The sequence below is a fragment of the Prunus mume genome, linkage group LG7 (assembly GCF_029339155.1).
Source record: "Prunus mume cultivar Tortuosa linkage group LG7, ASM2933915v1, whole genome shotgun sequence".
NCBI lineage: Eukaryota > Viridiplantae > Streptophyta > Magnoliopsida > Rosales > Rosaceae > Prunus > Prunus mume.
The window spans coordinates 6992443-7015102 of record NC_142704.1 but is presented as its reverse complement, the minus strand read 5'-3'; the positions used below and the strand labels follow the sequence as shown (position 1 = coordinate 7015102).

The 22660-nt window shown below is 39.0% G+C and overlaps 3 protein-coding genes and 1 pseudogene across 4 annotated transcripts; 3 read left to right on the top strand and 1 right to left on the bottom strand.

The window, feature by feature from the left end:
- The first annotated feature begins 3286 nt into the window (after positions 1-3286).
- LOC148915346 (uncharacterized) lies at positions 3287-4993 on the top strand (annotated as a pseudogene).
- A 6055-nt stretch (positions 4994-11048) lies between these two features.
- On the top strand, positions 11049-13355 carry HCA2 (Dof-type zinc finger DNA-binding family protein). The gene is made up of 2 exons (XM_008241547.3): positions 11049-11328; positions 11875-13355. Exons 1-2 carry the CDS (start codon positions 11278-11280, stop codon positions 12802-12804), a joined length of 981 nt encoding a protein of 326 aa, XP_008239769.1. The 5' UTR covers positions 11049-11277; the 3' UTR covers positions 12805-13355.
- Positions 13356-14943: 1588 nt separating this feature from the next.
- On the top strand, positions 14944-16475 carry LOC103338347 (Ribosomal protein L12/ ATP-dependent Clp protease adaptor protein ClpS family protein). 2 transcript variants are annotated; one of them, XM_008241545.2, is made up of 2 exons: positions 14944-15083; positions 15608-16475. In XM_008241545.2, exon 2 carries the CDS (start codon positions 15715-15717, stop codon positions 16294-16296), a length of 582 nt encoding a protein of 193 aa, XP_008239767.1. In that variant the 5' UTR covers positions 14944-15083; positions 15608-15714; the 3' UTR covers positions 16297-16475. The 2 variants fall into 2 exon arrangements, with proteins under 2 accessions (XP_008239767.1, XP_008239768.1); XM_008241546.3 differs by lacking the exon at positions 14944-15083 and adding an exon at positions 15166-15305.
- Positions 16476-17166: 691 nt separating this feature from the next.
- Positions 17167-21228, bottom strand: LOC148915345 (Serine/Threonine-kinase ATM). The gene is given in 4 exon segments (XM_089055860.1): positions 17167-18556; positions 18559-20309; positions 20311-20853; positions 21087-21228. Coding segments are annotated over 3 exon segments (3444 nt in total). The 5' UTR covers positions 20805-20853; positions 21087-21228; the 3' UTR covers positions 17167-17357.
- Between the last annotated feature and the right edge of the window lie 1432 nt (positions 21229-22660).

Genomic DNA, 22660 nt, shown 5'->3' with positions numbered 1-22660 from the left:
TGGAGATAACTCAGTCCCTCGAATTGCTCACCAACATGACTTAGTAGGAGAAAACTACTCCCGTGCTATGCCTGGAACTGGAAGGATTGGATGCAGCGTAATAGACACTCTCAACAAACTCCCTGGCGGAAAAGCAGGCTGTATCAAGGGCCTACAACAAGAGAGTCAGGGACAAGAGTTTTGAAGAAGGGAGATAGTCTGGAAGGCAGTTCTGCTTCGGAACCCATGTGGCTGGTTATGGAAAATGGTCACCTACATGGGAAGGCCCTTTCATAATCAACCGATCCTGAATGGGGGCATACAGGTTGCAGGATAGGGATGGAGAAGTTCATACGGCCCCAATCAATGGCAAATGGTTAAAAAAGTTTTATCCAACCATGTGGGATGCGCAGGCTGTACAAACAGACCGGGATAGACACAAGATTACACTAGAAATCTTTTGGTTCCTTTCAAAATTACCCTTGTTTCTACTTCTGTCTTTTAAGTTTGTCCCTTTTTTGTTGTACTTCCACTTCTGTCTTTAAGTTTGTCCTTTGTTTCTACTTCTGTCTTTGAGTTTGTCCCTTTGTTGTACTTCTACTTCTGTTTTCCGTTAACGGGGGAATTTACCACGCGCCAATTTAATGGCCATGTCATTTAAGTCTGAAACCGTTCCAAAAACGATTCAAACTTAAGGGGGCATTGTTTGGGCCAAAAATTGACACATCCAGCCCAAGGCCCATCAGAACAAACAAAGCTGAGTTGGGCCTCACAGGCCCAACATAATAGGAAGAGGAGTCCAGACAAGAGGGAACAATCCCACATGGCAGCCTCTGGGATAAAAGTCGCAATGGCGTAAGTCAGGATGAAAAGTCAGAAAGGCAGCCTCTGAAATGAAAAAGTCAGCAATAACAATCGCCATAGAAGAAGTGATCAAGGGTTCGTGACATCAAGAAGAATCAAGATTAAGTCCCCTTATATATGTATATACAGAGATTTTTTCTGTCTTTACAGAGAAGGTAAATCTCCCAAGATAGATACGCAGTTACAATCTCGAGAGAGGATAAGCAGAAGGTGGAGCTGTAAGGGCAATAAAAACAGAAGTGATCACCTATCTGAAAGCCTATCACCTGTAATTGAAGAAGAGGAGGAAAATGGGGAAAATATCTTTGCCGCCCAATAAAAAAACATAATCACCCTACTCCAGAGAAGAAACAATTTTTCTATAAATACAAGGAGGAGTGGACAGGGTAGAGGACACTCAAAAAACCAGAAAATCAATCAAAAACAAAAACTCAAAATGACTTCAAAACACTGAAGCAAGCCAAAGCTCATTGAGCCAAGACACAAACAAACAACTCAGCCAGAAGCTCACTTGAATTCCAAGTGAAAACCAGCTTTAGATTAGAATTCCCAAGGTTCAGACTTAGAAAATAAGTCATTCAAATTTCACAGTGCAGTCTCTAGCCCACTGAAATCCTCGAGAATGACCATACGCCAAGAAGCCGCAGTTCACCACTCAAACTTCACAAAAGCTTAAAGTACATTGAAGCTCTGCCAGAACCAACCTTTGTATCGATTTAAAGTTGAAACTTAGCAATCGAGTTGTCAACATTCCATCCAGCCGGACATTTCAATCGGCGGACGATTCCGGTCCCGGACATTTCCAAATGTATGTAGCCTCCCATCCAGCAGTAAATGGAGTTCCAATTGTATCTTCATCTCTCTAGCATGAGTATTTATTGTTATAGTTTTGTAAAAGGCGTTCACTAAAAAAATTCAAATTCCATCACGCAAAAGCAGTTTAAATCCCATCACTTCTCAAACATTTAAATTCCATCAACCATTCGGCCGAAAGCCTGTTTATACGAGATAAATTGTTAAAGTCCTCACCCGTCTGAGACAAGAAAAAGAACTTACTTGGGAGATATTCTCACCCAAATTCACAATCGCTTGTTTGCAGTAAATCAGAACTTGGGCGCAAGTTATCTACTCCAAACTAAGTCGCTAGAATTTGTTTTGCTAGCAGCACGCGACACCAAAGAAAGCGACTTGTCAACCATCTATGGTTCTCAAGGCAGTGGGGAACTTTGCCCTTCCATCACAGGAGTGAACGCAAAACGGGCAAACACAGAGAGAATGCCTTCTCTTGTTGTTCTGCAAGGAACACCTGTTTCAGATAGTGTCACCTGGGAAGCAGTTTTAGTCAACAGAGCTGCCGATGCGAACTTGTTGAAACTTGAACAGATGGCCCTAGAAATGGCTGTAAAATCAAGTTCAGATCCTCTAGTTTTTGTAAACAGCAATCTGGTGCTCAAACTTGCTCTTTTAGTTGCTGACTACATGGGTGGACCAGTTGCGGATCCTGACAACATGTAGAGTATGGCAAAGTCTTAGTTACAATTTGAAAGCTACCATTGGTAGCATGGTTTTGCCACTTGGTTTTCTGACAATTGGATTAGCCCGTCATCGTGCATTGTTGTTCAAGGTACTTGCTCTCTGTTTTATTCATATTGAAAACCAATTTTTTTTGCCTAATGAGGCATGATAATATGTATATATATTAAAATAGGTCCTAATCAAGGCCCTAATTATTGTATTTGTCTAATCACTTTATTATTTTACAAATTTATAAATAAACCCAATCCTAGACATGTATTTATAAAAAAACCCAAGCATTATTTAAACATAGAAACACACCCAAAATCAACCCCAAAATCAACTTTTTGGGTGTGTTTATAAATGGATTTTGAGTGTGTGTAATGATGGGTTTTGGGTGTGTTTATATGTTTAAATAGTGCTTGGGTTTTTTTTTATAATTTTAGACTCCATTTTAGGTGTTTTAGTGAAACTCCCTTATTATTTTTACCAACCTTCAGCCCATACATAAATTCAGAGGAGATCAAAGTAGAGAACAAACAAGCAAAAGATCCGAATCCTCCAATCAAATCCAACCAAATTAAAAGATCATCAATTTGGGTATGTTTGATTTGCTTACTTGTTCAGGCTATAATAATTTTATTAACTATATATATTATAAAGAAATTAGTCCTACAAGACATAGGTAATGGCTGGCTTACTTGATACTTTCCTTATTATTTCTATTCATTCCTATATTAACAAGGAGATTTCTTCCTATTCTTATTATTATATATATATATATATATTTTTTTTTTTTGTCGAAAATTATTAATTCTATTCATTCCTATATTAACAGGGAGACTTCGTATACACAGAGATACACACAAGACAACACAACAAGAACAACACAGAAGAAGCAAACCAAACCAAAACCCTAATAAAAACCATGTCGAAGCCAGAGGCAGAGACACACCCTGAGCTTGTCAACAACAACAACAACAACCCATGCCTTGATCTCTTTTACAACGTCGGGGAAGAAGACGTTCATGACCCGGCCGTAATGGAGGCCTCGTGTAATTATGTGAAGCAAGTGCTACCGCTGGCCTGGTCCCACAATCCCCTAACCGCCCTCATGCTCGTCTGCAACATACTGGATGGAAAGTTCAATCTCTCTGCCTTCTACACGGCTGCGTTTTGGCTCCACCACAACCACCCCAAGACACTATTGTGCAACCTGGCGTCTATTGTCCGGTCCTTCCGGGCTTTTTCCACCTCAATGAACATTGTGTACCACATCCTTCGAGAAGGCCAAGACATTTACAAGACTACTCCCCGTCGGGGCTACAACCGTTATCAATTGTTGCACAAGGCTGTTAAGCTGTACAAGCATGACCGCGATTATCAATTGTTGCACGACCAGATTTCGGATCTTTTGGCCGAGATATTCACGTCTGATATGGAGAAATTGAAATTCAAGGAGACGGAGGAGGAGCAAAACAAAAACAACAAATTGAAGCAATTATCTGAATCTGATAATGACGACAGAATAACCTTGGCCGCATGCGATATGCATTATGCCTTGTCAAACTACGGCAGGTTGGCCAACCGCGACTACAACATCACTTTGCTGCTTGAAAGCATTGCTAGGAAGTTTTTCCCGCCAGAAGAATATCACAAATTAGAATTAGATGGAGGTCATGGTAAAGGAAAACGGGCCAAGGCCAAATATGCCGACAGGGTCATGGTCAAGCGACTCAAGGATGAGGTTTTGCCCTCCTTGAAGAAGGCCTACTTTGCCCAGTCATCCACCAGACGAGGCCAGTGCTGTTGAGACCTATTTGGAAAAGGTGAAAGCCAGCTGCTGCTGCAGTGGCAGTGCTGGCAAGATTTCGTCCTCCTCGTCCTTGTTGGCGGAGGCTCTGCTTCCGCATGAGATCACAGGCTACGTGCACCATTGGAATTTCGGCCGCGCTGCTGAGCTCCAGTGGAAGTAAATGGTGGAGGACGTCTACTCAAAGCAGGGCAAGTTCAAAAACTGGTTGGCTGTATGTGATGTCCACCCCAGATTCATGGACGACGAGGTCTCCTTGGAGGTCTCCATTGCTTTGGGGCTCTTGCTGTCTGAACTGACTGAAGAGCCATGGACAGGAAAGGTGATCCAATTCAGTCGTGAGGCTCACTACATTCCATACAAGGCGGCGACGATCTTAGGTACAAGTACGAGTTTGTGAGGAGGATGACCTGCGGTGTCGACCTTGATTTTGAGAAGCTGTTTGATTTGATTCTCCAAGTGGCTGTGAATGAGAACTTGAAGCCGGATCAGATGATCAAGAAGGTGTTGGTGTTGAGTCACGCGGACTTTGATAGTGCCAGCGTGGCCCAAACTTCTTGGGAGATTGATTACCAGGTACAGAGCAAGTATAAGGAGAAAGGGTACGGAGATGTTGTGCCACACATGGTGTTTTGGACTTTGTCAAAGTACAACCCGGAGAAGCCGGTGGCGCCTCGTACACAACCGGGGGTGTCCATTCTCAATGGCTTCTCTAATCTGCTCAAGCACTTTCTCGACAATGAAGGCGAAATTGGCCCCGACTATCTCATGGAATTAGCTATCTCTGATGAACGTTATCAAGCCCTCACTGTAGTGGACTGACATACACCTATAAATATATAGCTTCTCTTTAGACCTTATTTTGTTTTTAGCAAAATGAGACAAGATTGATTGTAATCGGCTTATTAACTATATTTTCTTTGTAATTAGTGCATGATGTTAGCTTAATTATCTTGAGTTAGTTGGGTTGTACCAACCGATCGACAAGGTTGAAAGATGTATTTGTTATCGTTAATTTTGTAATGTTAAAACATCTTAAAATTGCTATCACTAATTTCGTTACACAAGTCACACACGGATGCAATGCATGTCTCACGAATCTGAAATATAAAATATAACAATTAATAATTAGTAATTACCCCGCACTTGAAAACGCTTGAATCCAACTTACATTTTTTTTTTCAATACTCATCTTTATTTATTGAAATTATTTTCATCTTTTGACAAAAAAAGAGAGGATATTTTCGTCTACTGGTTCGAGTGCATATGTATGAGCACTGCTATCTTTACTATTGTTCGTGGAGTTGCCTGCCATTGGTGGGTAATGTAATCATTGTAATGTGACTGCTGTTGTAAGTCTCACTTCTTTCTCTTATATTAGTGTTTAAGTCAGCGCCTTACTTGATTTACTTGTTTTAATTCACCGGTGAAAACTGTTGGTGTAATTGGCTCGTACATATCAAGTTTAAACAAACTTGTGTTTCAATAGATGCTTTCTTCGTGCCCCCCTCTCTCTCTCTCTCTGTATCTCTCTCTTCTCTTATTATGGCGGCATTGTGCCGAGAATGCCTCCGAGAAAAAGAAGGCCCGGGGTTTCGAGCTCCACTTTCGTTGCTACAAAGTAGCTCTGCCGAGAAGGTCATAGTCATTGTCGCATTCGTAAAAGCTTTGTCTAGCACTAGCACTAACTTGTTATCCCTCTCTACTCTATATTTCTTCAGGTCCACTTGTGATTCTGCCGCCGAGAAAAAGAAGGCCAAGGTTTGGGATCATCTGAAGAAGTTTGAAACCGGTAAGTATCTTCACATTAATACATGCCTTCATTGAGACACAGGTCAAGGAAAAGATTTTTAAAAAAATTGAAAAAAAATTCTTGATTCGTTTCTGATTATACGTGCAACCCAAAATATATCAATCAGTATGGTGATATAGCTTTTGGTGGTATGAAACCAATTATAGTCGAGGATTAATATGGATTAGGTAATTAATATATGGCGTGCGGTGGAAATTGGATGTGGATTTCTCTCAAGCCGCCAACCATGTGATGCACGCATGTACTGCTAATCAATGGCTTAATCTTAAAGGAAGTAATTGCATATTTTCAAGTGGGATGATCCAGAACCGTAATTTGTCGATTGATAGTTAATATTTCAATGAATTTTGAAAAATAAAACCACTATTATCTTTGATGGTAACATGCGGATTGGTCATATTGTGCACATACCCAAAATTTCGAGATAAAATGTATGTCTTTTGTGCGTTATAGGATCTTCGGTGTTGGTTCTGATTTTAGGCAGCTAGGGCTATTGGCTGCAATCTCTGTTCCTTTCTTGCCGAGTTCCTTTGTGTTGGGGCTCTGGGATCTCGGTGGTGATCAAGACTTTACTATTTTTGAGCAATTTTTCTACATAGACGAGTTTGCTGCTAAGGTGACATCTTTGTAGGACCTACTCCACCTTATATTTCACTATTCCAAACCGTCTATTTTTGTAAATATTCATTCAAAGATCATCTCTACACAAAAATCACTTGAATCCGATATCATTTTGCCATTCAATTAAATTATTGAAATTTAAGTACTTTCTTGAAGCATCATGTTCATTGATTTTGTTGGTCTCAATTAGATGCCTTGATGATTTTCAATTTGTCTAATTTTTTTAAGGATGATCTTTGAATGAAGACTTAAAAAATAGATGGTTTGGATCATTGAAAAAAAATTAGACTAGTGTCCCTTAAATAAAATAATTTAAAAATATCCCTCAATGGTAAAGATCTAAGATAAGACACAATGTGAACATAATCCTTATGCAACACGCTATACATATCTAAAAATATTGTGTCAATCCGCTAAATAAGTCACTTGGTTGCTTAGCCTATTTGATTGACTAATACAAGCAGCATCGCACTCAAAACAATCCAAATTCACTCTAGATTCACTAATCACAAGATTCTCAAAGAGTTAACAATTAATTAATATTGACTACGTACACAAGCCTGAAGCTACAATCAACAAAGAGGACAAAAATATGCACAAGAAGACGATGCAAGAATGTCTAGGGTTACATCAAATCCGAGGGACGCTCCGTCGGGTTCACTGGACAATGCTGGGACCCAGCAGAAACAACAGAGACAACAATCATGCTGACAGATAGCTAGAGAACAAAGAGAAACTAGAATAGGGCTTTTTCTTTTAATTAAAAATGAAAATATTTATAACAAAAATAACAAAAGGCTGGGGCTTGAGATCCTGTCCACCGACCACTAGATTGGTCAATTAATTAATTTGGTAGAGTTATATGAAGAAGAGAATTTTTGTGACTTTGTTTGCTTGCTATGTACTGCGCCGCAGTCACCGCTGGAAGTGTCGCGCATGCGCATAAGACTCTGACCGCAGTGTGATCTTGTAGCAGACTTGTGTATATATAGATACATGCCGTTGATTTCTTAGTTGAAGAGAAAGTGCACATAATCTTAGACTATTGGTCGTTCTAGTCACATACCACACGTAATCTTCTTTTTCTCACTCTTGTTTTGGTTTCAAATGCATGAGAATGGATGCGGAACATGCTAGCTAATTCACTAATAACTAGTCTGGAAGTCATAAAGTTGTATACAATATCATGTGTACAGTATTTCTCTTTTTTCGTTAAACGCTATAAATTATATATAATAATCTATATTTCTCTTTCTTTTGTTGTTAAACGCGTATCATCTCTTAGTTCTTAATTTAGCATATTACAAAATTTCGAGATAAAATGTATTCATTGATATAAATACCATAAATTATACACAATCATTCTTTCTTTTTTTCTGTTTGTTTTTGGTCAAACACAATCATCCATGTTTATCTCTCTCACGAGTGAGACACATTATTCTTAATTACTTTATTTTTTGAGAGTTTTTCTCTCAACCTCTAAGTTTAGAACCACTACGAAATTCCCAGATGATGACCAAGAGAATGACATCATGAAACTTTTGTAATCAATAATATGGTCCCAAGACCAAGTTGGGGATTTTGCCCCAACACCTGCATCATTAACCTACTTATGGCCTAACAGGCTTTGGGATCGACAGAACTCATGGTGGGGTCCTTTTTTTGGCCCCAAAGAACCTGATTGACTGCACCCATAACGAGGTTGGCTTGTTTGACCACCATGATGAATAGGACCACCACATCATCGATCACAACCCGATGACAATCGAAGGGCTAGGAATGCTTTGGACACAATTTGGCATTTGATACATATCATATGATATATCCACGGACCACAGGCCATATGCCCTTGGAATTTTGAAATTTGAACTCAAATTTTGTAACCCCAGATCGTGGTTTTGTATTTGATGGTGAACAACAACAAGCACATTGACATTCTTCCATTTGAAAAAAGAAACAAAGAAGAGGCAAAGATGTAAAGAATTTAAGAATAAACTTTGTGGCGTTAGGTACTGTCCTTTCCATAGCTTTTATTTGAGTGAGAGAAGAGAAGAAATGAAAAAAGGATCGAAGACAAAGCAAGATGTTACATAAAGAGATGAGATTATGCCATTATGGGACAGGTGTTCAGAAGCTTGAAACTCAAGATTTGCATCAACCCATTTTTAGTTGTAAGTTAATGAATTAAGGGACACACTTTTAAAGTGATCTGTCTGATCCTTGATTTATCGAATATACAAAACATGCCCCCGTAGTGCATGGCATGTGCAATGCAGAAGGAAAAGTAGTACATATCCAAATTAATACTGAATTATTGGTCTTTTTATTCTTAAAATGCCCTAGTTCCATGAAGGAAGAACAAATTTTTTTGAAACGGATAATGTAAATAAAGTTGACAAGTGTGTAGGAGCTAAGATTTGTTTCTTATATGCACTTTTGCACTTCAATTTTGTCTTGAAAAAGAATGGCCCCAAGTTTTTCCTTGTAGATGAAGGGTTTTTAACCTTTCCCTCTCTCTCTCTCTCTCACTCTCACTCTCTAGATCTTTAACTAGCTATCCTAACAACTCATAATATTAGCTAGGCACGTCATCCAAGCAATCACGTGAGACACAAATGCTCTCAAGTACAAATAGACATGTGAGAAGACTGTATTGGGAAGAAGTATATGCGTCTTTTTCTCACAATTACTCGATTACGAAAACAAGCAGTTGTAATTTAAAGGATGCATGAAGTCATTCTTTACACTAGTCACATAAAATTTGGCTCGCTTTTTATACTATGGTCGTGATTAAGCACTCTAAGGTTTGCAAGGTCGATAAATGGATGAATAGTGCTCATCAAAGTTGAAGCAAGTTAGGTTTTTATGAGAGATCAAACATATTAATTTTGATAAATTTCATAGGTTTTTGGAAAACACATATAGGAAAAAGCCAGTGGTACGTGGTCCTTCATGCATATGGCTCAACACCTAACAAATGATTGCTCACTTTCAAACCCCCGCATGCAAGCTCGTCACAAAGTAATTATGAAAGTTTTCTTTAATTGGTTCAACACCAACAAATAATTGAAAAGAAACAAAGCAAAATGATAAAATGGAAGCTGATCATTGAAATCTGATGCATAGCAGAGAGAAGAACACTAAAACAGATCAGATGGATTCACCGTCGTCCTTTCCTTTGTATAGATATAAGAATATAGAACAGTTGGTTTATGTACGGTGAAATTAACGTGGGCACACACCCCACTTTATTCACTCATCTGACAAAGTGAACTTTGGGCCCCCATGATTTTCAGTGTGTCCATCACGCCATCAACCTCAAGCTACCAAGATCCAGCATCCTCCATTACTTAGTTATGGCATGCATGATGCATGCTTGTTTACTTATATTTTACACTGATGATGAGAGCATAATTCGAATGTTCCTTGTTCTAAATTCTAAGCCATAACGCCTCCAAGCTTTTAATTTCATTCGAGTTGGGTTATGAAAGCTAATGTTACATACGGGTTAGGTTGTAATTTTATGCTTGGTATGAATTGATGGCTTAAAATGTTAGGATTGGTAGTTATTAAAATGTGGCATTAGAGCTTCTTTTATGATGGGTTCTGGGTTCGATTCTCATTTCTTAATTTTTCTTCTTTGCAAAGTGTATGATGAAGCTTTATATACAAAATGAATATAAACGTGATAAAGAGTGTAGCTCTCATTAATTGTTAATTTATAAATCATGCATTCAGACGATAATTTAGCTCATCAAACATTTCAATCAATATATAGTTTGAGAACAATATTTTATATCAAATCAAGCGGGTTTTGAAATCAGCCTTCTCTCTATATGAAGTTGAATTATGAACTCGACTGTAAGTCTATAAAAACAGTGGGACATACACATTGCCTATATACTAACGGGTGCCACGTGACTAGAGGGTTGAGGGGAGAATATATCCTTTGCTTGTAGGAGGAGGGAGAAGGGCCCCCACACAATAGGGCCCGCAAGTGGAGTGCTCTTTCGGTATGCTTCTTTATCGAGGACCCAAATATTCTCAGTCTCAACTCAAACCCTCTCTCAGTCTCTCTCTCAGCTTCTGTCATGTCCACATAATAAACTGACGCTCGTTCAAGTGTGACGACCACGCCGTGATCTCTGACGTGTGCACTACTAACATCAACGGCCCAGGTTGTGTAGCCCAAACTCCCTTGGTGGCATCGTGGCCGTTGGTTAGAGGAGGAGGGGTTTTAGTCAAGCTGTGGTAAGGGGTGGGGCCAGTGTTGGGCCTCGTGCAGACATTGTGGGGGCCCACTCATATTGCCCACCGACGGTGCCGTAAGCCAAATCCTTTGCACACAGAGAGAGAGAGAGAGAGAGAGAGAGTGTAGTTTAGCAAGCAGCTGCCACTCAGCCTTTTTGTTGCCTTCTTATAGTTCCACTCTTCCACACCAACCCAACAAGAAGCCACACAATAAAAACCCTCCTCCTCTTCATCTCCTCACTAATTCTCTCAGTGCCTTTTCTAGTTCTATAAACAAACTGGTTTTCTTACTCTAGTGAGACTGAGAGAGCTTAGGAAATGAAGTGTGTGTGAAGAAAGAGCTTTGGTTAAAAATATTGCTCCTTTTTCGTCTGCTTCATTGATCTGGGTCTTAGTGAAGAGCTATAGTTGAATTTGTTTGATGGGCCATAACTCTCTGCAAGTTTGCATGGATTCATCCGACTGGTTACAGGTACGTTCTGCTTAATATTTATATACATATATAACACTCCATTTCTTGTGGTTTAATTTATACTGCTTTTATTCTAGGTGTTCGTACCCTAAATGCAATAAGAAGATATAATTGAGCATAATTAATACACATTTTTCCTAGGGTTATCTTAGATAATGCTCTAGTTAATGCCATAGAAAATGCCATTGTTGATGGATGAGAGAGAACCACATTCATAAACAAAACTTGCCCATGAGAAATTTGATCAAATTCATTTTGATGATAATAATAGAGCACTTCAAAAAGTTCCCATTTTTTATTTTCTCAATTTTGTTGAAAAACTAGACTAATTTCACTGAATATATATGTGGAAGATAATGGAACAAATCCCGGGATTTTTGTGGCACCAAAATTTATAAATTGGGGACAATCCAAAATGCCTTTACATTTGATTGATTGAGATGTTGTGAAAGGACAAAGAATGTGTCGTCCTGTAAAATTGTATTGTTGTGGGGTACAAACATATATAGTTCTGACAAAATCTCTCCTAATTCCTTTCCCTGTCAGGGAACGATGAACGAGGACTCTCCCATGGACTCTTCCTCACCATTATCTGGGGACATGTTAACCTGCTCACGGCCCTTGATAGAGAGAAGGCTGAGGCCCCAGCATGACCAAGCCCTCAAGTGCCCTAGATGTGACTCTACCCACACCAAGTTCTGCTATTACAACAACTACAGCCTCTCTCAGCCTAGGTACTTTTGCAAGACCTGCAGAAGGTACTGGACCAAAGGAGGCACCCTCAGGAACATTCCTGTGGGTGGTGGCTGCAGAAAGAATAAGAAAGTTGCTTCCAAGAAACCCAATGAGCCTCATAATCCAATGATGAACCAGAATGCTGGCTCATCATCCTCATCAGTTTCTCACAACCCAACTGATCTCCACCTTTCATTTCCTGATCAGATGCAATTTTCACACCTCAATGGCTTGATGCTTGGGAGTAATAATAACCCTAGTTTCATGGACAGCAGGTACAATGGGATGCTTGAGAGTAATAACAACAACCCAAGGCCAATTGATTTCATGGAGAGCAAATTGGAAGCCATAGTTGGGAATGCTAGGAATTATGACTTTATGGGGAATGGTGCTGATTTGGGAATGATGGGTGGGCTTGCAAATAATATGGGTGGTGAGTCAAGTTTTCATCATGGCCTTTGCTCTCCATTTGGGATGTCATCATTTGATGGGCAGAACGGTAATTTCATGGACACTTGCCAGAGGTTGATGTTACCATATGACCATCAAGCAAGTCATGATCAGGATCATCACCAAAATGGAATGGATGTGAAGCCAAACACTAAGCTCTTGTCCCTTGAGTGGCAAGACCAGGGCTGCTCTGACCATGGAAAGGAGTCATTTGGGTACCTGAATGGTCTAGGATCATGGACCAATGTCATGAACAATTATGGCCCCTCCACCACAAACCCATTAGTCTAAAATCTAATTAGGTGTGATTAGTGACTTTAATTAATTAATTAATCATCATCTGCGTCTTAGAGTAGGATTCAAACTACTACCACTACTAGTTCTCTAAGTATATGCATGTATGCCTTTTGAGACCAAAAGGGTTTTAATTTCTTTGTGTTTTTTATTTAAATTTTTTGGGTATGTATGAAGGTGGTCTTGCTTTCATCTTTATTGACCTAACAAGGACAACGAGAGTGTGTGTGTGAATGGGAAGACGGAGAGTCCAAAAATGAGTACTGCCTTTCTTTTTGGTCTTTCTTCTAATTTGTTGTACTCTCGTTGGCTGCAAGTGCAAGACAAATTCAAAGGTGCAGGATTTTGTTGTAAAACCGAGGAAGATATACTAGCAGTGTTTTTTTTAGTCCAAAAGACTAATGTGTTATTTAGTACTTGCTTAAGTCTTACATCTTTATGTGATGTTTGTCTGCATGGTCGTCGAGGGAGAGTGTGATTAAGTTATTATCACAAGTTTTCTTTTTGAGGTCAAAAGTTATTATCATAAGTTGATAAAGTGTTTTAAACTCTGTCTGCGTGGTTGGGAATGCTTGAGACATAAAAGGAGAGCAAAGCAGAGTTTTCAGTGAAAGCAAAACTAGTATAAATTTTTTATTTTCATGCCATGTGCTCCTCCATTGTAACCCCTAGGCCCTGCCCTGGTTGTTGGTACGAGAAAATTGAAATGGAAGGAGAAGATCAAAAAGTCTCCCCTTCCCATCCCTCTTCTCCGAGATGGGAAAAGGTACGAATTTCAAATGAAAGGAAAGAACTTTAAATTAATTTATTTGGATAAGCTTTTTTAGACTGAACAAACGTATGTTGTTTTCTATCCCATAAATTATACTCAGATCGGATAAGTGAACAAACAAAAGACCTTCCAGTCATGGCACACTTGTAAGTTTTGTTATGTGAAACCCTCACAACACTAATACATTACGTATTTTCATGAAAGTTACTAATATACTAAAATTTGGACCATTTCATCATATGTGATTGGGGTAGCTAACTTCTTTTGATTGCTGGGGATGAAATTTCGAACTCAAAACCTCTTTAACATCAGAAAAAGAAACACCACTAGACTAAAGTGCTAATTGATGTACTCCTTCCGTACTTAGCATCAACAAAATTTTAAAAAATAATATAACAAGATAATATGCAAGGAGGCGAATAAGAGGGTCCTTAATAGCCCGTCTGATCCAATGCATAATTACTATTAGATGGTTAGATTGAACCCCTCAAGATAAACCCTCGTTAGAGCATCTCCAACCGATGTGTCAAACGTGCTACATAGACATTTAACAGCTATAAATAACATCTCATATCACTCAATCGATATGTCAAAGCGATGTGGGACCCAACGGCAGATCCAAATTTTCAACATGGTATTAGAGCCAAGGCCCGTACAAGCTAACGATGCTTGTAACCCCAAAAAAAAAAAAAAAAGAAAAAAGGGAAACAAGTCGGACTTTGAAAATGCCAAGCTAAGAGCCGACCTCAGTTCCATTGAAAACAAAACGAGAGCCGAAAGTTTCAATTGCCGATGTGTGGATCTTCACGGTGATTACACGTGAGGGAGTGTTGGAATCCACATCGGTGGAGTGAAAGAAAACAAAGGGGTTTAAATAAATTACACTCTAACAATTTTATGATAAAAACCCACACCGATATTGGTGGTAAAACGATATCGGTATTGTTAGAGTAACAACTATCCAAATTTTCAAAGAATGAATGGAGGTTGAGATGTTATTTTGACATCCCGCAAGATGTCAAATGAATATTTTATTAGTTTTTCTTTTCTTTTCTTTTAATTAAAAATGAATCAACACTAAAATGTAATAAAATAATAATTTAATTTGACATATCGGTGTAAATGTAAGATGTCAATCACATCACCATCAAATTTAAATTTGATGTTTGATATTTGACATCTCCATTGAAATGCTCTTATAGAAGCTTTCGATCATATGACATGTCGCACGCTGATTAGGATCATTAAGTCTTCAAAATTTTTTTTTTTTTTGGTCTGAAAAGTTAGGGCTGCTCAATTGGGGTAAACCATTGTGTCTATTAGCCCAGGAACTTTGGGCGAAATGGACAATTCCATTTTCTGTAAAAGAGATCATTTTCATTTGGGCCAAATTGTAACCCCACCCGAACAATTTCCATAGTCATCTCCTACGCTTTTGCTCACTTTGTCTTATTTCGCTCTCTTGCAGTTGGCGGTTGTTTTTGCTCGCATTTATAAAGCTACGGTGAGTTTCTTCCTTATGGGTTTTTGTTAAATCTTTTACATGCTTTGGAGTTTACCTGTTTTATATTATTTAATCTTGAGATGCTTTGGAGTTTCTTCAACCGGTTTTGAGTTTTATGAGAAACCCAGAACCACCGTAGGAGTTTGTAGTCAAGAGGGGTCAGTTCAGTGTCAGAAGCGCGTACAGTGAGATTTCTCAGCTAATGGGATAGTTTAATATTGGGTTAGTTTGGAAAATTTGATAGTTGAGTTTTCTTTTCTGGGGAATTTATTTGTTTTCTTTGAGTCATTGTTATTGCATCCTGTTTCTCACACCACATGTTTGTGGAAATGCCCATTTGAATTCTCTATCAAATTTACTTTTTTCTTATTGTTTTGCTGTTACATCTGTAAGTTCACATATAGAATTACTCTAAAGTTATAGACTTGACCAGTCTGCAGATGTTGCATTCGTAAAATATATGATGAAACATTAGTTATGTTCTTCCATTTGCTAATTGAAGTTTCTTCTTTTTTTTATCCCAGGCAAGAGAGTTCTCAAAAGTTGTCCATTCAGTTCAAAACAGGAAGCTCTCTTTTATTCTGCTATCTTAAGTTGTATGAGGCACTTTTTCCACTGACCGAAAAGAACCATGAGGCTTATTGCACTTGCCAGATCTTTTCGTGCCCGCCCCACTCTCCCTGAAACAACTGGTCCTTTGCAGTTTCGCTGCTTCCAACCTGATTTTGCTCCAAGGGATCCCGATGCCAAGCCGAAAAAATACAAATATCCGGCATTCTATGATCCATATGGCCCTAGACCTGCACCCTCAGATAAAATCATTCAGCTCGCCGAGCGAATTGCAGCACTGGCCCCTGAAGAACGCTGCCAACTTGGTCCTACTCTTGGTGAGAGGCTAAGGCTTCCCAAGTTGCAGCCCATATCAACAGAAGGCTTGGACTTGGGTTCACAGGGAGGGCCAGCTGGTGCGTCAAAGGCTGAGGAGAAGAAGGTGGAAAAAACAGCGTTTGATGTGAAATTGGAGAAGTTCGATACAGCTGCAAAGATCAAGGTAATCAAGGAAGTCAGGACCTTTACCAGTCTGGGATTAAAGGAGGCTAAAGATCTCGTTGAAAAGGTACCCTGTGTCCTTAAACAAGGGGTTACCAAAGAGGAAGCAAATGACATAATTGAGAAAATAAAGGCTGCTGGAGGAGTTGCTGTTATGGAGTAGTAGCATTCTGGAGTTGTTTCACATTGTTCGTTGTGTTGCGTTGCTGAATTGATTTGCATTGTTGTTTTCTGTTCAAACTGGTTTTCATGATCTTGGAAGTTCTTTGCAATTTCCAAAATATGGATTTTGTATTTTTGATGGATAACCTTTAGCATTAGAATTTAGCAATTTTCAGAATAGATACGAAGAAATAATTCTGTTTGATCTCTTCTGCAAGACTTGTTTTGAACTAAAAATTTCCCGTTGAGGCGTCAAGTTTTGAATTGTCACTTAAAAATCAATTTCACTGGCGACTTTAGAGGCATTCGAAATAAGCTCAAAACACCGAAAGACTTGCATGACCTGTATATGGATTGGAACATCCCAATTCAGTGCAGGATGTTTGATTGCTGATCCTCTCTTGTTAATAGAGTCGAAGGTCGTATGAAAATGAGTCGCCAACTATCAATAAGAGGCATTGAGAATGACTGGCCCTGCGGCAACAGTGACTGCGATGTAGACTTTTCTTGCATAGCAATTGGTCTTTGAAAGGCTACTTTCATGTCCGGTGTGGGAAGGCATTCTACGTGAAAACGCATCATTCTTTCCTTTATTGTTTTTTTTTTTTTGGGTCGTTCCTTTATTGTTTTGTAGCTTAAACATCAACTAGAGCCTTTTTTTTTGGGGTGAAATAACCTAGAACCTTAAACACAATCAAACATGCAGTTACAAACGAAGATCTTTTGTGCGTGAGTAAAGCAACCAACAATTGGGGTGTCATTTTAGACTCAAATCCGTCTCAGTAAACTTATACCATAAAGCATCCAGATATAACGAATTTTGTGTGTGTGTGTTCGTGCGCGTGTGTGAGAGAGAGAGAGAGAGAGTACGTAAATAAAGAAAAACGGAGTTGCTAGAGATACAAAAGTTCCAATGCAATAGGTCATTTGCCTATGCCCTCTCATGCAATAAATTACAGAGGTTCCAATTCTAACATAACACCACCTACAGAGCATGCCCAAGGAGCCAGTCGCTACATTTACAGACAACCCATATAAAAACTACATAACCTGCAGTCCAAACTAAGAAGAGGAAGAACCAGTCATGGAGCTCACCTTCTGCAGGAGGGATTTAATTTCACACTCTAGGTTGGCTCTCATCTCTGGAGAAAGATTATCCCCCGACGTCTCTAGCATTGATGTCATCATCTGAAGATTCTGCCTTATGAAGTCAAGGCGAGGTGCCTTTCCAGGCATAGTTGGAGAGGAAAGACTTGTAGGTAGAGACCAGCCTGTTTCTAAAACCCTGGACACAGATGGAAGATGAAACAGCTTGTAACTATCGAGGTTTGCACCAAAAGGGTTGTTCTTCTCTAAACTCCGAAATGCTTCTCCAGCATCAGCATTTTCCATGAATACGACCTGGGCAGAACCAGGATCTTTTAACAACTGTGTCTCTGATTCCTTCAAGGGCCCGAACCGACAAAATGTTGAAATTAAATCATCTTTTGAAGGCATTGGTACTCCTGGGGAAAAGGTCAACAGAAGAGCAGTCCCTAGAGCCTTTTCAGTAATCTGTGCTTTACCATGATTCATATCCAGTTTCCTCTGTATAGTAGTAGCTTCTCCTTTTCTCCTCCTCTTCTTCCTCTCAGGTTTAATTGGAGGTGCAAGGCCATTGGACTCCTGGAATTCCTTTCCGAATGAGTTGCATTCAGCACTATTTCCATTCAAATCTGGAATACCATCAGCTGGATGCTTTGCTTCTGCTTTCTCCTTTCTCTTTCTCTTTTTCTGTACAGGCCTACTTTCAGCTGAGAGCAGGCCGGTGACCTGTTTAGAGTCTAGACATGACAAAGCTTGGGGAGATATCCGCAAATCTACAACCAATGTACCAGGTTTCACATTGTTTCCATTCGTATCTACAAAGCCAGCAATGATATTAGGCTTTGAAGGCTCCGAAGCAGTTTCATTCCCTAACCCCTTTTCTAACTCAACTTTACCTTCAGAAGCAGCATGGCCAATAGCCTGTTGATCATCAACGAGAAGGCTAGGTACAAGATTGTTCCCATTCAAATCTGGTATGCCAGTGGTTTGTTTAGTCTGCAGACACACTGGACTTGCTCGTTCCTCCATCTTGCTTTTCTTTTGCTTAGGTTTACCACAAGGCATGAGAGGACTTATATCCAAGGAATCTTGCCCCAAAAAGTTATCAGCGGAAATGCTTATATTCACATCTGATAGCCCAGAAAGGGATTTAGTCTTCAATTTTCCCAAATTTGCCGTCCCCTTTTCTTTTCTTTTTTAGCAGTTGTGGTGATTTGATCTAAACTCGGCAGGCTGGCAGAATCTTTACCCTCTGGATGCTTCAGATTAGCCTTTTTCTTATTTTTGGGTTCACATTTTGCCTCATTCTGACCACTACCCAACAGGCAGGGTTTAGCATCTTTATCCTCATCCTGACCAGCCATACTATTACCATAGGTTTCACAAATAGATTCATCATGGAATGCCGAAATCCTGAATCTAGAAAAAAACCAGCCAACTGAATCAAATGTCTTGTTTTCATTTGGATATAGGCAGTCGACAGCAGCAGAGTAGACTTCAGAAAGCAAGTTAGCAGAAGATGCATCTTTTAAGTTTGAATTACCAGATATGCCACTTACACCTGTAAGCCTTCTATACCATTTTCTCCAGAACTTCTCACCGCTGCATTTAAAATTAGAAGGCGGCCCACTAGATTGGCCAGCATCAGTATTTGCAGCGACACCTTCATGAGTAGCTTTTAAAACTTTGCCATCATCCATTTCAGCAAGCAATCCTTTCTGCTCCCAGTTTATGTATGGGTAAGACAAGTACCTGCTCTTCTTCCGTTCTCTTGACTCCATGCCTTTTTCAATCATTCCCTCATTCGCACCATCATCATTTCCTACATCGAAAGCCTTGCTCTCATGTTCAACTTCAGAATCCCGCTTCATCTTTCTCTTCCTGGATTTTAAACCTGAGATGAAACCTTTATCAGCACCATTGTCCCCATCAAAACCCTTGACTAAAACTGCATTCCCTTCATTTGTCTCTTGATGTAAAACTTTATCCTTTGATCGCTTCTGCGAAGTAGTTAATGGTGTGCTTTTCAAGAACACTTCACCTAACTCAGTATCTTCATGTCCAACCTGAATGTCAGCATTACTTGTAGCCATTGACCTGTAATGAGCAACGTCTCTAGCATAATTTGTCTCCTGGAGTAGATGCATAGGCAGCTGGCTGTGACCTATGGAGCGGTAGAAGGCTGATAATTGATTTCGTGTGACAGTAAAATCAAGCATTCCAACCGATGAAACAACTTGTGCAAGATTTTTGAGATGTGCAAGAAACTCTGCAGAATTAAAATGAGTAATTGTAAATTCACCAAGTTCACCAGATTTGCGCTCAGGCATTGGAACTCCTTCATCAGATGCTGCACCACCAACTGAGAGGCGATTTTCTTTCAGAACACACATACAAGTCATATTCAATTTTACACGCTGACCAAACTCTTCGAGAGCCTTCTCTACAGCTCCAAGGAATATTCTAGCCTTGTTCTGCCCTGACATCTGCTCAAAGTACTCATGAAAAGGTTTTAGTTGGTAAGGATGGCACCATGCAACATGACTCATCCCAAAATATCCAACAAGTTGACAAGCCCCTTGTTCATCGCTCGCACCATACTTTGATGCATCTACAGGATCATAAATTTTCCCCGGCCACCATGTCTGAGTTTTGGTTTTAACCCATACAATATCACCCACAGCAAAATCATAATATTGATAATCAATACTGTTCTCCTGTTCATCATCTCCAAATTCTTCTAGATTTTCCTTGCTTTCATACCCAGGAAAACTTGTCACATGAAGATCATTTTCATTAAATCCTGGCGGAGGCCCACTAAAATCCACAAACAGCGATATACCTTCACCAGAAACTTCTATCTTCTTGCTAGCTGTATCAATCCCATTTGGTCCCAATGCTTTGTCTTCATTCATGCCATCATCGTCAGCCTATCTTCTGATCTCCATCCTTTTTACTCTCATCTCCACCCAAGCCCTCTAAGCTCCCATCTGATTGTGGCTCCACTGAACCCATTTGAACATCATTTTCCTTATCTGGTTGCAACTGCTTAGAGCCCATTTGAACCTCATTGTCTCCATCAGACTCACCATTAACCAAAACAACCTCCTCAGCCCCCACACCTTTCACGCAACTGTTTAAAACACCAGACATCGAATCCACACCCAATTCCAAATCTTCTCCTTTTATACCATCTAGAGTTCCTTTCTCAGCTTCTAACACTTGAGCTGCCGCTTCCACAGTTCCAAGTCCAACATCATTACCAGTAACATCCACTCTTTCCCCGCTACCTCCCAAAATGTCAGAAAAAGATTCTAACCCAGTACAGTTTTCACTCCACTCTAACAACCCAGAACCCTCTTCTAGGGTTTTACCACTTGGGTTTTGAGCTTCTAGGGTTTCTGGAGTCCTAGGGTTCTCCATTGTCAACAATGTCCCAAAAAGTCCAGTTATTTTTCACAACAACTCAAAGCTGATGAAGAAAGAAACAGAAAAGAAGAAGAAGAAGAAGAAAGCTTTGTTATTATCACTATGCTATACGATAAAAACATTCAGCACCCAAAAAAATTCCAAAACTAAAGGGCAGAAGGGAAATGAAAATAAAAAAGATAAATAAACAACAACATTCTTCTCACAAAAAATTAAAAAACCAATAATATTGCGCTAACAGAAAGAAAAATTGAGGAAATGAAGCAATAAAATTACCTCAAAGAAAAATACGATATTCACATGAGTGCCGAGTCTTTGATCCGAGCAGTCCCAGCTTGGAAAAGCATGATGCTTGTGAATTATAATCGGTCGTTTTGAGGAATCTCAAAAAGGGTAGGGAAACATTTAGGCGAAAGATACGTTTCTAAGTGAGTGAGTGAGTGAGTGAGTGCGTCTCTCTCTCTCCTCTCTCTCTTCTATTTGTGCTATGTTACAGCAAAGTTTCCGTAAAAGTGCCTTTGTGGCTTCCAGGTTCCGGATACACGTGAGAGTTCAACACTCGAGAGTAGTATTGAGTCTCTTTTGGCTTGAAGTGGATGTCAGCTACTCCAAATAAGTATTTATTTATTTATACCGTTTATACCATATTTTTTTAAGGACCAATAATAAAATGTTAAAATGTAGGGATATGTCAAAAAAGAAACAGAAAATAAAAATCTCCAACCATATCAACTATCTTGTTCCTAAAGTAGCTTCATATGAACTATTTGACTTTTGGTCAAGTGGTATTTGTCTTTTCGGTATTAAAAAATATTCCAAATTCAAATTTACGATCCCCATTAATAGAAAAATAAAGTAACCTCAAGTATCTCCTAAATTTGAGAAAGAGAATAACTTCTAGTGACTACATATCTAATATTTTAATACATTTTACAATGATATTATTTATTTATTTGGAAACTTTTTGGTGAGAGGAATATAGGAAAATATGTTAACTAAAATGACTTTCCAGCGATTTTAGTTAAAAATGAGGAGCTCATAATGTTGTTTTCTTTGTCCTTTATTTTTAGAGTGGTGATTTCCCCACTCAAATTTTATCTACTTACACTCTATTTTATAACTAAAAAATGAGTATAAGTGGATAAAATTAGAGTGAGAAAATCATTACCCTATTTTTATTACTTGAAAGTTTAAAACACAATGTAAAATATCACGGCACTCTGGTTGGTTGTCTAAAGTTGACAACTTCTCTCTAAATATTGATGATGACAAGGATTGATTGTGCTTGCAGTACATAACCCTTGGTAATGATTTAATCACTGGATGCCTTTCATCATTTTTTTGTTTTGGATTATTCATAGCAATGGTCCCTCAACTATACTCGAAGCTATATTTTGGCCAGTCAACTCAAATATTAGTTGCACAGGTCACTCAATTGGGTGTTGTGTTGCACTATTAGTCCCTATAGTCAAGTCTGTGACTTTTTATGTTTAAAATTATGACGTGACAAACATCACTTAAATTATTGATGGGCAAATGTGACTTTTCAATTAAGATTATTTGTAGCAATGATCCCTCAACTATACTCGGAGTTATATTTTGGTTACTCAACTCCAAAAAATAGTTATAGAAGTTACTCAATTAAGTGTTGTGTTGCACCATTAGTCCCTACCGTTAGAGAGACTTGACAATAGGAACTAATAGTGCAACACAACACCCAATTGAATGACTTCTGCAATTAATATTTGAATTAAGTGACCAAAATGTAACTTCGAATATAGTTGAGAAACCATTGCTACAAATAACCTTTTTGTTTTCTTTCTATGTTCCTTTTCCGTATTTTGTTTTCT

Coding starts and splice junctions, on each gene's coding strand:
- HCA2 (XM_008241547.3), top strand. CDS start 11,278: ATGGGCCATAACTCTCTGCAAGTTTGCATGGATTCATCCGACTGGTTA. Junction 11,329..11,874: donor ATTCATCCGACTGGTTACAG/GTACGTTCTGCT, acceptor TTTCCCTGTCAG/GGAACGATGAACGAGGACTC.
- LOC103338347 (XM_008241545.2), top strand. CDS start 15,715: ATGAGGCTTATTGCACTTGCCAGATCTTTTCGTGCCCGCCCCACTCTC.